Source organism: Scomber japonicus, chromosome 6 (genome assembly GCF_027409825.1).
Source record: "Scomber japonicus isolate fScoJap1 chromosome 6, fScoJap1.pri, whole genome shotgun sequence".
Lineage (NCBI taxonomy): Eukaryota > Metazoa > Chordata > Actinopteri > Scombriformes > Scombridae > Scomber > Scomber japonicus.
In genome coordinates, this window is record NC_070583.1 from 16,187,859 (window position 1) to 16,203,152 (window position 15,294).

At 39.1% G+C, this 15,294-nt stretch overlaps 1 protein-coding gene across 1 annotated transcript in view; it reads left to right on the forward strand.

Moving 5' to 3' along the window:
• The window catches only part of gdpd5b (glycerophosphodiester phosphodiesterase domain containing 5b), a 48,850-nt gene that overhangs the window by 11,443 nt on the left and 22,113 nt on the right, over positions 1-15,294 (forward strand). Inside the window, exon 2 of the mRNA XM_053320669.1 lies at positions 7,026-7,199. Coding sequence (XP_053176644.1) covers positions 7,083-7,199 — 117 coding nt within the window. The 5' untranslated portion in view covers positions 7,026-7,082. The remainder of the gene's footprint in view (positions 1-7,025; positions 7,200-15,294) is intronic.

Below are 15,294 nucleotides of genomic sequence, written 5' to 3' on the forward strand. Positions count from 1 at the left end.
GAAAAGAGGTAAAGGTAGAAGCAAGTCGGTTTTTGTTTAACAAATTAGTAAACGCTGTTCTGTGTCTGGTGCTGGTCAGTGAGCGGTAATGTGCTACCAGGAAGTTTTAGATATCTTTTGACATCATGTCTTGAGAGGTTTATGGACAGATAATGAACTGTCAGCACATGGTAGACTACAAATGATACAGCATGAATATTTTCATAATGCCGGTCAAGTAAATCAAATTCAGTGGTTGCTCTTAAGTGCCATTTAGAGTGAATGAACTCATCGACAACGGCAGACACAAGTCTATGAACTCAGTTTTTAAAGTTTTATTGTAACTTAGTTGTCATTTCTGTTCTTTATGATACAGTCGGTGTGAGCATTATTGTGCAGCCCTTAACAATTTACATGATTGTGTGGAGCTGGAACTCTCACAGAGGTTGTTATTGAATGCGGGATATTGTAAGTAGGCTGCACTGTGGAGGAGTAAATGCCACACATAATATGAAGGCAGTATTAAATTAAACAGGAATAGTGGAGTGCTGCAGCTTCCCTGCTGGGATGTACTGTAATATAATGTAGTGTTGCTGCCTTTCTTCGATCCACCGCTTCTTCTTTCACTAAACAAACTTCATCTAACAGAAGCAGCTGGTGACTGTAGGTTTCCTCTTGCTTCACCTGAGCGGTTGAAGGAGTTATACTTTGTGCAGTGTACATGCTCATTCACACACGCACACACACGCACACACACACACACACACAAAGTAGTTTACACCTGGCTGGTTAGGACATGCTTTCAGATTTTTGGTCCCTCAGGAAACTCACTCGGCTTTAACTCCTGACAGGAATTAAAGAAAGTGCTGTGAGGCTTAGCCCGCATTAGCGTGAATTTGGTGTGTGTCTGTCTGTTTTATTACCTGTGCACACCTCTTTTTATATGGTTGATAATCAGCTGTTATGTATCTGCAGGTGCAACACAGGGAACAAGTTGGCCTCATCACACAATTTATAGTTTAATCTTTAAACCAAGATTCTTTAATATTCTGTACATGGATACACAATCTACACTGTTACTAATTGATATAATAAACTAATATAACTATAACTATAAAATTTTATTCATTTACTGTTCTAAGCAGTGATGTTGCAGGTCCTACAGTAAGGTTTACTTTACAGAAAACATCAACAGTGGTTTGTTTAGATTAAACAGAAAGAGAGGTCTCCACTGTACGCCGGCTCTTTCATGACTCTGTTTTAAATTTTGCCAAGACTCTCTGTTCCCTCTATTGTGTCAGCATTCAACTGAGCTTTCAGTGCTGAGCCAGCTATAACAGCTCTGATATAATGACTTTCCCATTGCCAGTTATAATGGCCTTTATCACCCATGTGTCACTAATCAACCCCCTTCACAGGCGTCTTCCGATGCCGCTCAGTTCAGCCAAGTCTCCATGGTGCTTCATTACTCGGTATCCATTGCACATCTCAAAAAGCAATTCAGATCATTTAAACACGACAAGCAGATCAGGAAGAGATTAAATGTAGATGCATTTGCAGAAGGCTAAATAGATTCTTCATCAGTCTATTAAATGTCTGCGTGTGTGACCGAGATGTTCATATCTAATGTTACGTTTGTGCCCGCAGAATTCTAAAATGCAAACTTTCTGTAAACCAAATTCTTGTGAGTCACTCAAATTTCTGGCTTTGAAACCTCACTTTAACCTACTGTCATGTAGAGGTCTGCTTTTCCATTCATGTTTTTACCTCTTTGTTGGGTCATTCTATCATCATCATCCCTGCAGGACAAGATAATGAGTTAAATGTGGGAGCTTTGGACCAACATTGCCATTACCATCATTTGGCTCCAGAACACATATAATTATGTTAGACTCATTTTCTTTTGCCTGTGCTCTTTTAATACGCAGAGATCAGTGAAATATCAGGAACATGTGACAGTGGCCCTACAATAAACATGTTTAAAGCTTAGAATATCAAGAATCCAACAATACAGTTTAAAAAATCATTTGTCATTCTTAGCGAACTATTCCTTTTAAGCAGCTCTTCTCCTTCAGTGGTGGGTCAGCCTTCGGTCTTGTTCCTCTCTGCTGTTTGGCCTCTCCCTCACTTTTCTGGTCAGAGGGAGACACAGTTTTCTGCTGGGAAACTGCTGAAGCATTTCCTCCCCTGCAGACTGTTTTTCCTCACTGTGCCTTTTGATTGGAGGAAATGAAGCAGCAGAAAAGGAGATGACAGCAGCCGTTCGAGGGTTTTTCATTCAGACTCATAACTCCTCTTTTCAACCTAAGTTCAGCCACCTTGTGACAGACATGTAAATGATTTTTAAAAAAAAGCCTGCTTCTCCTGTAGTGGACAGCTTCAATTACTGTTTGATTTCACTTGTTAAATCTATTTCAGTCACAAAGGGGGAGCAGGGGGGACACGCATGTAGATGACAGTAACTAAAAGAGTGTTTAAAGGCATAAACAAGCAGATTGTCATTAAAATCTGATGTGTAAGAAAACACCAGGAAGCTGGTTGTTACTTGTTTGTTTGTGCTCAGTGTTTTTCTATGTGAAGTTCATGTGTGTAACATTAGTGAATCAGTGTGACAGTGCGGTCCACTCTCTTTACTGTGGTCAGAGGCGTCACATCCATGTTGGCAAAATATGAGTCTTGGATGTTACTGATCCTTTTTACTTGTCAGTGAATACACTAACTCTTCATCCTTAGTAATTCTTCTACACCGCTATTAAGAAAAAAAATCTGGCACATTTGTCATACATTTGGTATTTATTAGAGACCGAAAACATGTTTCTGGTTGTCAGTTTCCAACTCATTTTACTGTTTGTTGGCTGGATGAGAGTCACATGCAGAGCATTGCTGATTCTTTCATTTAGCAAATTCATTAGTTCAAGATTTAATTGTCTTTGCAAGGGTCGTACTTAGCTGATGACTTTCTAGTGCTGATGATAAAGAAAAAAGATTAATTGCAGCTTTTCATTCAGTCTAGCCTGGAGAAGGGTTGGGGAATATTAACCGCAGTGTGAAGCCAAAAAAAGTGGATGATCCTCCCATTTCAAGGTGAAAATCTGCAGCCTCTGTGCTGCTCTGCCTAATTATGATAATATTCCACATCAAATAGTTTTAATTAAAGGGGCTGTTTGATGTTTAACTCAATTGACGTAGCGGTGACGTGTGATACGTTTGACTCTGAGGACACAAGCTGCTTCAACGCTGGCAGCAATAGATGCTTTAGGAGGCAAACGTGTCACAACACAGACCATGAAAACCGCTTTTCTAACAGCATGGAGGCACTGCTGTGAATACCGGTTTGAACGTTATAATTTGTCAACATGTGACAACATGACAGTGCTCATCATGGGAAAAGTGGTTTAATCACACTCATTGTTACCTGACCTGTTATCAATCGCTATTTAACCTCGGGGCTCCCAGTAAAAATGTTGACTTGATTTTGAAGAACTGAAATGTTATTTGTCATGTTTATTTGAAGGAGAACAGGTGGGGCAGGTGTAGGAAACGTACTTGTTTGACTTTCATACACAAAAACCAACATGCTGTCGTTTTAAATGTTAAATAGCCACAAACCAGCAAAAGGCTGAACTGACAAACAAATCAATCAACAATGAATCAATAATGTATCACCAGGGAAACCATGCGTTGTGTTGAATGCTTTATACGCAGATGATTACCTGATGAGGTGCTTGTGATGATTAATCTGTGGGACTATCCATAGTTTCCATCATCATGTCATGAAACTACAAATTGGACAAGTGGAAATTTTGACCTGCAGATGGAAATTTTTGGGGTGGGTTTCCAGACAGGACTGAGCAACAAACTGAACCTCTAAGATCATCTCCAAAGCCCCAGAGATTAGAGTTTTATAATCTTTATAAGAAAATGTTAAAAATCCTATGCTTGCAAAGCTGCGGTCTCCATTCACCTCACACTCATGATTTATTTATCAGAATAACCAGACGAGCTAGCTATGCCCGTAGTCAAGCAGTGCCTGATCTGATCACTGTGCAAATCCCACAGACTGCTGTGTTGCTACTCGGTCAGGGCCGGGCAATACAGTAGTACACACAAATAAGATAAGGTGGTTATTGATAACACACTGGCGTGTAGTGTGTTTGACCAGTGGAAGGACATTAAATTGATTCTTTGCGTTTATCCAGTCTGTGCCTGTTTTTATTTGACAGTACCTGAGATACAGCATTAACCATGCTAGTAGCCGGAGCTATATTCACTGTACTTTTGATAACAGCCTTCCAAGTGCTACATATTTTTTAACCTTTTTAAATGAAGCAAGATATAATTTATCAGTTGTGATGGCATTCGCTCTTGTGATGTGACAAAGTCCAAACTTATCAGACATTATCGTCCCTATGTATGAGGAAGAACATTAACCATATTCACAAATGAGAAAGCGCCACTATGTTCTCCTTTTAGTTTTGTTCTGCTATTCCTGTGCTTGGTACAAATGCTGATTCTTGAGATACAGTGCATCTCAGTGTTTCCCACAGAATTTTGAGAGAATATGGTAGTGAGGTCTCAGTCTGACCCTCTAGGGGGGTCTGGGGGCATGCTCCCTGAGAAGAAAATTTTTGTATATTTTAAAGTCAAATACATCATTCTGGTGCACTCTGAGAGCAACATTAAGAGGTTATATCTAGAATGTTTTTGCTGTGCTGTAGTGACTTGTGATGACACACCCACAAAGCACAAGAAATACATTTTACCAGTTCATTTAATGTTCCAATCAAACAATCAAAAAAGACCACTGCCCATATTTCCGCTGTGAAACAAAGAAAGCAGTTCAACTAGTTAATTACTTACAGTATAAACATATAAAATACTGTTTCAGGTATCTTTTTCTACACCGTTTTCCTTCAATTAACAAAACTATCTGTCTTTGCTAATCAATAAAAGACTCAACTTCTAGATGTCTTAGAAGATGATCCTGTTTATTTTACAGATGGAAATGAAGGGTTAGGGTCTCTCATTTAGCCTTTAAACTGAACCAACTAGAGCAGCATAATGCTGCTGCTGTGCTTTTAAACAGTATGCAGGTGTTTCAGATTCAGAGGTTTGAGGCTGAGCTGCAGGGTTGAGTGGAGGTGTGTGGGGAAGTGTATTTGTGCTGTTGAACGTAACCGCTATGAAACAATCAGAAAATAACGTTTTATTGATCTGATTCACAGACTTTCTTACTGTCAGCGCTCCCTCTCTTCATTCACTCTCTAGCTCGCTCGACCACAGCTGCTAATAACAGCGCCCTGTAGCTGCTTACTGACGGAGCAACTCTGTCCCTCCATTCAGTTTCCGGACCTTTTATACAGAACAGCGAGGCGGAATGAAGTAGTAATATTCCCCTAAGGCTAATGTTAACTGCTCCTCTCCTCTGTCTCGGCGGGGTGCAGCAGAATCAGAGACTGTAGAAAGTTGTCACAACTTCGTTCAGTAATTTAATAATATAAACTGCACAAAAGAAGATAACATCTCATCCTATATCCCGTTTGAAAATATGTTGATTTGTCTTAAAAACTCAAAATAAATTAAAACAACGTAAGAGGGTGTACAGACTCACTGTGGGACTGTAGCTGCACGAATTAGACTATGGTGGACCGTCACAGTCTATATAATTAATGGGGAAACTCTACACTGAACACTTTTTATTTTAAGCTACAGAGCAGCGTTGCACACAGCCTGTCAAAGACCCTTGTAGTCCTGCTGGGGTGGGCCAGGTTCATTATACCCCCTGGGTCAGGCCCGCCCTCCACAGAGCACTTTTACTAATAACAGGAAACATGGCCACTGCAGCAGATGCTAATGAGCAGCTGCCCAGAGCCTGAGACAGCCTGATTACAGCAGGAAGAGTGTAGTTAACATACAGAACTGCTCTGAAACATCAGACGTGACCTAGCCATATGTTTGTTAGCTGTGCTTCAAAATCTGAAAAGAAAAGAGGAATAATAACACTAGCTCAAACACAGAACTGTGTTAAAACACTTTTAATGGTGTTTGTTTGTCAGCAGAGATTGTTAACCCGGTCATTAATTATGCACAGTGTATGCTTTGATAGGAGATTCACTTTCAGCCCCAGATTGAACAGAGATGAGTGCTTCGCAGCTGCAGCAGAAGCACAACAGGCTCCGTCATGTCCCTGGAGAGAGGGGTAAACTTGTGATAACAGTCAGCACTGCTGTAATATCATTATTGTTATTATAGCTGATTGCAGAGTCTCAGTGCTGAATCAGGAGTAGCTCAAAGGGAGGAATGAGATATAACCGATTATTCACACTCCATAGCCAGCATGGCACTTCCGTCCACGGTCGCAGCGACAGCATTCGACAGGCTCAGGAGGCATGTCGACTGTTACTGTTCTGCTGCTCCTCCACATTAAGAGGGGCTGCTGGGAGCAGGGTCGGATGCCACCCTGGTACCTCCCTGTTTAGATGTGTGAGATTAAGTCTCGACCGATGTTTCAAGTTACATTTCACAGGATGCAGCTGAACTTTCACCAGCCAAATAAAGTGCTGAATGATGCAAAGACCTTCAGCATGTAGAGTGGTCTGTTGCAGCATACAGAGCAGCATGAATTTCTCTTTTATGCCTGTTGACCCAGATATTTAGTGGCACTGATGTATTCATGGTCACTGTAATTTAATGTGATGTTTAATAGATCGTTGGTTCACAGAGGCCTTTTCAATTTAATTTTTTCTTTTTTCCCCCCCTTGATCATATTGATGAAAACTAGCAGTCCTAGCAGCCTCTGTTGTCATTGGAAACAGGAGGTGGAAAACAAGGTCTGGGCTCTATTTCAAAACATGTTCGTTCTTTAGCCAGCATGTGTTTTCTATCAAAGTGCCAGACATCTTTCTCCAGTGACTTTTGGCTTTTGGCAACATGGATTGTCAACTTCAGTATTTGTACATTAAATTTCTGTTCACAACAATTAGTAACTTGCATCAACATTCTTACTAACGGTTCATATGTTGTTTTTGTTTTTCTTCGTCTTCCAGTCTCCTCTGTAGTCAGTGGGATGTTAGAGCTCTGGAAGCAGGACTGACTGAAGGAGCATGGTCAAACACCAACCCCTCCAAGTCTATGAGCGCCAGCTGTGTTTGTCATGTATCACCGGGATCTACGGTTGCCGCTGGAAACGCTATCAACGTTCCCATGATGACACCACCAAGGTAAGGAGGTGGTGGTGTAGGGGGTGTGAGTGATTCAACAAACAGAAATGCTGTACATTTAGCTGTCAGTCAGCAGCCTCTTTCACACATGCACTGCAACCCTCGAGTTATCCGGACATTACCTGAAGGAGCTGTAATCTGAATCCGCTTGGCTGGACATTAAAAGGACTTTACCCTGCCAGCTCCCCAGTACATAGTCCATGTAATATCCAATTGAGGCCATGTGTAAATACAGCAGGTCATTTTCTGGAGAATGGGCATGTTGAAGACGTTTCTATCGTGTAGCTGCTGCTGGATAAATAGTTTTGACTGGGCCTGAAATTAAAACAGTGCAAGACAAATGTGTATGATGGTTGATATGTAATGTACATGTTCAGCAGTACAGAATGACATTACACACATCAGATCTAACTCGCATGTACAGCAGGTGTTTCAGTTTCTTTTGGATTATTTAATGTGAATCAGCTAAATTTTACATTTAGTATATAGAACACATTTCCACTGAAATAAAAAGCCCTTTTAATTGTTTGTAAGTGCTCAAACAACACTGGTTTAACAAAGCAGAAGGAAATATGATAGACTGTCCTTGTTGTGATTGATTGTGTCACATTCTGACATCTCATAATAAAGAGCTATTTTTGCAAACACGTGCACACATTCAGTTGCGCACATGGGCTCACGTCAGGCAGTAGAGAACTCGATCGTCCCGTTCTCTATGTATCATCTTCTCAAGGTCGTCTTCCATGATAACAGCACAGCTGTCCTGTGAGAGATCGATACAGAATAATTTTCAGCTCTTTGATAGCAGTCCTTTTTAACACAGATTTTATTGAGGTTAGTCATCCTTGCTCATTTTTTTCATGAACATCCTCCAATGAAAAAACAGACCTGCCAAGTACATTTTGACAAAAACGTGTCTATAAAAATGAAGGCATTCTTCTTCTTGTTTTATGTCTGCTGTATTTAAAAGCTATTTTTATAAGTAGTTGTTGGTTTAATGTGAGTCTTCTTACAGCTCAGAATAACAAGATGGCTGTGTAAAATGGTGGGTAAAGTTTAAAGGTACTCTGTTACCAAATATACCACTTGGGGGAGAGGGGGGGGCTATAGCATGTTACAGTCTGTGGTAACATCCATTAAAGTGCACTCACACCTCGTGGTTTCTAGATAACCTACACTGATAATGTTTGTCTGTCAACATTGATTTACAAAGAACAATTATCTTTGCGGAAAAATGTCCTTGCTGACTTGTCATCTATTTAATAACCTTCAGATTTTTCACATAGAGCTTCATATGACATTACAATACTCCACTGTTCCCAGTTGTCTGTCAGCTCTGACATCCATTTTTAATTAGTTCAACCATATTTTGTAATAAATAGTACCCATCAAATGTTTTTGTGCGTGGTTGTGTAGAGCCACAAGCTCAGCAGGTGTTTAGTGCTGAGATCAAACACTAAACAGAGTATTCTATATGCTGTATACAGCATATGATACATTTATCATAGCCTGAAAAGACAAACTTGGTATCCTTATGATTTTTAAACATTCAAATGTGTACCTACCTATAAATGATTACATGCTATAAAAGGCCGTTTTAATGATAGTTTTACCATTCATAACACATTTTTTACTTAAAAATCCAGAACAGTTACATTTAACTCCCAACCAAACAACAACAATGCTTTTTTTCTAATATTATTTTCTAGCACATGCTAGAATAAATATGATGAGTCATGTGTCCTGACCTTCCCCTTTATCTCCTCTTCAGTATTTAGCAAGGACACACAGGTTGTGTTGCTGCAACAAACTCAAACATGCACCACATACCTGTGTGTGTCTGTGTCTGTGTCTGTGTCTGTGTCTGTCTGTGTGTAGATGCAGATGCAATGTTGGATAGTTTATTTATGCTCACATACCAAACTTTAGACAAGCAGAAAACCAGGACACAGACAATAGATTCATGCCACTCAGCACACACACATCCATCAATGACAATATATGGCCTGCATTAAATCTACATTAGGCGTGTAAACAAACGGACGCAAATAACACAGATATGGAAGGATGGTTATACCTGATAGCTCTCAAACCATATTAAAGCACTGGAGAACAAAATAAAGAGATATTGATCCCCCCCACCCCCTACTCCCACCCCTCCTGTTTGCAGGAAACTGGACACCATTTAGCTATGTTTCCTGTTGCAAGTGGTTGTCTTTCAGGCTAACTTATAGGATAGTGCCAAGTCAGCATACTTTGTTCGCAGCGCTCATCCTTTGTTTTGACCATGGTTTGGGACAGCGCTCGTCTTGACCCCAGCGTAAGAAGCAAACAGTCAGTTGCATGTCCATTTCAGTTGAGCCAGGAAGAGGATATTTTTCCCCTCGACGTTCCCGCATGTTTTTGTGATGAGCTGAGAGAACTGAAAACAGAAGGAGCCAAAACCATTCCATTGACAATGATTACAAATATAGACCATTATATTGTGGCGCCTTGTTTGGATGCTGTCAAGCTGTAGCGAATAGAGAGGAAAGATGTGCTTACCAGGGGTGGGAATCACCACAGGTTCCATGATACAATTATTATTATGATAATTTTGTCACAATATGATATTCTTGCGATATAGATAAGTATATTGTGATATGCTGTGATATGCTGTGATATATTGCAATTTATTACCTTTTTTTCAACTGCAAATTATGTCCCCAAAGGAAAACTTCCTCCTGCACACTGACTGTCACTTCTGCGAACATCACCAGAAAACTAAACTAGAGCCATCTAGTGGACTGAAAAAGCTATTTATTTTATTATTCTGGTACCAAAAACTTACATTTTCATTTGCAATTTATATGATAAAAGATCAATACTGGGCGTTAATGTATCGATACAACATTGCCATGCAAAATCTCGCGATACTATTATCGATTTTTCCCCCTGTCACTAGTGCTAACTATTTATTTTTGTTAGTTTGTATTTTATTTGGTTTGATATAACATTAGTCAGTTAAGTTTTGAGCATGTTTTTGTAGTTTGAACATCTGTAGTTTGAAGTCTATTTTTTGACGTTTGGAGCATATTTGACCAGTTCAGCTTAAGAGCAAAGGAAATTGAAAAGTTTGGACTCTTAATTGTTTTCTGTTCAGGTGCTTATTTTGGGCAAACCCACAGTACCAGTCAACAGTTTGGACAAACCTTTTCATTTAAGTGAACAGGATGGTGCACTGTATATTTTAACTCATGTGAGATAGCTTTTGTTTATTTTCTTAACCTTTATTAGCTTTGTATGTAACTGGACCTGTGTACATGTAACTGGACCTGAGTGAATCACAGAGGCGTGAGAACCAAGAATCTCATGTTGAAACAACATGAGACGACAAGACTCATTCACAAGTGGACTGTGATATTTCTGTCCTTTTTTTCCCTCTTTGTTCACTGTAATGAGGCGTTCAGGTTGACTGAGAGTCTCGCTGAAGCTGCTTCTGTATGTGTTCAAGGTGCTTTGTAGGAAGACGGCCCACGTCACGCAGTGCAAGCTGATCTGTCCTCTCAGTAATAATTGAAAGTATTTCCATTTAGCCCGTCTTTACCATTCAGTCACACAAAGGCTTCAAACATAGACGCAACGCCACTCTGCCTTCATCTGTCTCTGTAAGACAACACAATTGACTAACAGTAGCAGTTACAGTCAGCTGCAGAAGTGATAATAACCCCACAATTTTTTTCATTTACTTCATGAACTAAACTTTAAATTGTCAAGAAGAAAATGAATAAGTATAATTTAAATCAAATAACTGTTGTAGAGATGTTCATCAAGTTTTTTTTCCTAGTTGGACTTAAAAGCCCATTATGTAACTTTCATTTTCATATGTAATTTTCAAATGAAAATGACTAGAAACAGCTAGACCTACTTTATGTATCATGTTATATATTTTGTTGTGCGTTAACCTCTTTATCCTGAATGTTTCCAACAGTGTTCAAAAATCCATCATTTTTAATCAAGGTAACGATCCATTTCATTTGTGCTCAGTGGTATCATATCCTCTTTGTGCATATGACAGAGTTATGGTTGTAAGTCAGATGCAGATATGAACTGCAATAAGCCATTGTATCCAGGTCACATTTAGTCACATTTTACGATCATACACTTTTCAGATCTTTCTAGATCTTTGTCGGTTTGTTTTAGAGAGGAGGAGACCTCCGAGGGTAAAAACCTCCTGAATGATGGAACACTGAAGGAATCCTAATCATGAGAAGCTCACTGCAATATTGGCAATGATTGATTGAGAGACCACTAGCAGTAGAACATTCCATATTGTGCTTTTACAACATGATTTAAGTTTTTGGACTGGTGATTTCTAGTCATTTCTAAAGGACATAAGAATTGTGTTCTTTTTTTTGTCCTGCATTTGTGTGCCTGATCACATACTTGTCCATTCTTTTTCCCCCTGGCTGTCAGACTGAAAGGTCATAAACTTCAATATGTCAAATATGAAGCGACTCACATGAAGATGAGGCTGAGGGTGTTTCTTAATTACACTACTATTCGTATTTCAAACCTAGTTTTAACAAATGATCAGTTTTCGATTTCCTCTGAATGCTTCCTGCTTTTGTTAACATGGTGTGTAGAGATTGTGTTAAAAAAGCAACGAGTGTGGTTGTTCTGGATCATTTTCTCTTTTTTCCTCTTTTTCTTTTTCTAACTGCTATCACTGACTGAAGCTACAGGCAGTTATATCTATAGGCTGCATGAACCAGATCATATAGCCAAAATAAATCTGCTCTAGGTTTAATCTTAAAATACTTGCAACTTAATGTGTGTTTGATGTTGATTTGAGTTCCGTCTTCACCCCACCCAAAACATCAGGTCATCTTCAACAGTACTGTCAGAGGACATTAGTCACACAGTATTTCTAAATTATTCATAGATTTTTAATGTGCGAGTTGTCTGATATAAAAACACTATGCTGGAAAAAAGGTCACCCTCTTTTTTTCTTTTTGTATTTTAACTCGCCTAAAGTAACAATTAGAATCAATTTGATTTGTGGGATTTCTGTCAGCCTTGTGTTCCTAATCAAAACCTCTTAACTTGTGGACCCACCTATGATTTGTGAGAAGTCCCTTTACATGAAATAACAAAAAAAAATCATGAACTGTGGAAATTAAAATGATTAATCTGTTGCTGAAAACCTGCAGTAGGCTGAGGTAGAGGTGTTCCTGAAGGTTTGGATATATTTTTAGATGACATGGTCTCCTGTAGGGGAGGACTGACCTCATACTGTGGTGAAATCTGCAGGGCATCTGTTATCTTTTTTTCCTCTGTAATTTTATCACATTTGGTACAAAATATAGTCTCGCAGAGCAAACCCTGCAACATTTTAATCTAGTCTTATTTTTAGGATATGTAAATTCAAAGATGTTTCATAAGTAAGAGAAAAAAACAAATAATGAGTACATAACACCTCTTTTTTACCACACCCCTATTTGTTATGCAGCTCAAAAGAAAAGCCTTTTGCCAGACAAAAAATCAGTCGACAATCTAAGTGTCTTAATGATTAATTCATGATTTGGATTACCCACAGATCTAATAGCTTTTATTTTATGAATAAACCTCCCTTGAAGCTTTTTCCTTGAGTTTGTCAAATCTACAATAGTGTAATTATACAGAAACTGGTTCATGTTGAAGTGTGTTTAAAAATAAGATTCCCCTCTGATTCCTTTCTCTAAGCTCCTCTGAGCCTCCTCTGTCCTCACTCCTCCACCTGTTACGCTCGAGTGCTCTGCTAACTAAGATAATATCTGAACAGAGATTATATTGTATCTGCTGTAATTATAAATATAAGCTACTTCCTGGTGTGTGGCAGTTCAGGCTTGTGATGCTGAAGGTTTTGTGTTTATACTACACTGAATGTCACGTGGAGACATGCTCACACCTGTGCAGTCAAAGTGTACGATCAGGGTGGTCGTAAATGTATTGTGTACCTTTTTTAAAGAGGTAACACCTTACAAGCAGTAAATGCAAAACATACACAAATGAAATGGGTAGAATTATATTCCTACATCATCTCTGCAGTTTCTGGACTGACTGACTGACTGCCGCTGCCTGCTATCACATAAGTCTAATCCTTAGTCCAGTTTTAGAGACCGTGTTGACCTTGCAAGAGGGGTAAACAACAACCACAAATACTGGAACAAAAGTGTGATCCCTGCTCAGCAGAGCAGTGATCATATTTAGGGGGGTTTAAAAGGGACACGTGAGGGCATTATTTCCTGTTGAAATGTCTGCACATTATACACTGGAAAATAAGCAACTTTTCTCAATGAAACAGATGGACTTTTATTTCTGTAATTGTTTTTATTTTAGAGTAGTGGGGAATATGTTTAAAATGTTAGAGAAAATGGAGGTTCGACTCCAATTTGGAAGGTCTTTGTCATATTTTTCTACTCTAATGAGCATCTTCCTCGCATCTGCACACATTTTTACACTGTGTGAATTGGTGGTATAGCTGCATTGCAAAGCAGTGCAGCACACCGTGTGTGAAATGCCAGGGACTTAACGGGATACGCTCAGGAATGTGACAAGGGACTGAGGTGTCAAGTCAGAGAGAGAGAGAGAGAGAGAGAGAAAGAGAGAGACAGACAGACAGAGAGAGGGAGAGGGGCAGAGAGGCATGTGAGGCTGCCTCAGCAGAAGCAGCACTGTCAGCAAAAGAATAACAGCTAAAGCAGCTCTGTCTGTTTGTTTTTCCACTAAATGGAGCTGGAAAAAAAAATTCCTTTTGTTTACAAGAGTTTTAAAAGTTTATTCACACACTTGGACGTGCTTGTGTTTTTTTCTTTGTTGTATTTTTTTTTCTGTCTGGATTCATATTTGACAGCAGTTTGTTTCGGGACCATCCCACGCTTTTCTCTCTCCACAATGTTGGCATGTTAGATGGCAGCACACAGAGTCAAGCTGGCTTACCCAGTTGATTGTGTTGTTTAATTGTGTGACGTCTATATAGCAGCAGAAATAAAGCCCTACCCTGCCTGTTCCTGTAAATCTCTACCATGAATGATTTACCATGTGTATTAGTTTGTGTCTATTTTGGTTCAGGACATTTCATTACTGCTGTGAATTCTTTACATTAGATACAAAACTTAAAGTAAATGCTAATTTAGTAAATAATGTCTTAAGTATATGTGTTATGCTACTGACATTTCCAGCATCTCTCAATAGTTTGTCGATACAGTAGTTCATATTTATCTCCTCTCTGATGACTAATGTTGGTCAGACTGTACTGTAACGCACATAAACTCAGAATAAGAAGCACACAATCTCCCGAGTACAAAAAGTTGTGACATTGGTGTAGAGATGCTTACAGTGTGTCACAGTACAGGGTGATGTACTGTACACGGTACAAGGACACATTCTTCATGTACTTGTCCTTGTATCTGCCAGCTCATACCCAAACATGCTTAATTAGCTGTCCTTGTCAATTCACTTCATACTGTAATCCTCTGATAGGAATGTGTGCAGTTGTTGTTGTTATTATAATAGAAATCTACATGCTTGCCTCTGTGATTTACAGTGTGTACTGTTAAGGATGTCAGAGTAAAGTAGAGATGGCTCGTATACTGTGGCTACATTTGTAGGTTTTAATTTTTTAATAAAATAGATTTACGCAGCTACACAGCAATACATAATTTGTTTTGTGAGTCTAGCTGTGTGCTTCTGCTGAACACTACATCCTGGTTTCATACTTAGTCCTTGGTTGACTTGCAAATCAAATGTAAATCAAAATAGATAATAATAAATAAGAATTTTGCAATATGTGTTAATGTTTTATTTTATGTGTGCTGTATTTGAGTAAGTAAGCAAGCATGTGTTTGTCCACGTATGCACGTACAGTACTGTGTAGTAAGAGAAGCTGCTGAGTATGAATAATAACCATCATATGGTTATGACACTATAGTGCAGCCCAGATCCTGTTTGACTTATTGAAGCGTGCTTGAAGGGAAAAGGGATAGCACACATATTGTTCAGTCATTAGCAGTTGCGCTTAAAGGGAAAAGTGGGGCAAATGAATATCAGAAAACCTCTGTAACTATTTTAGAAT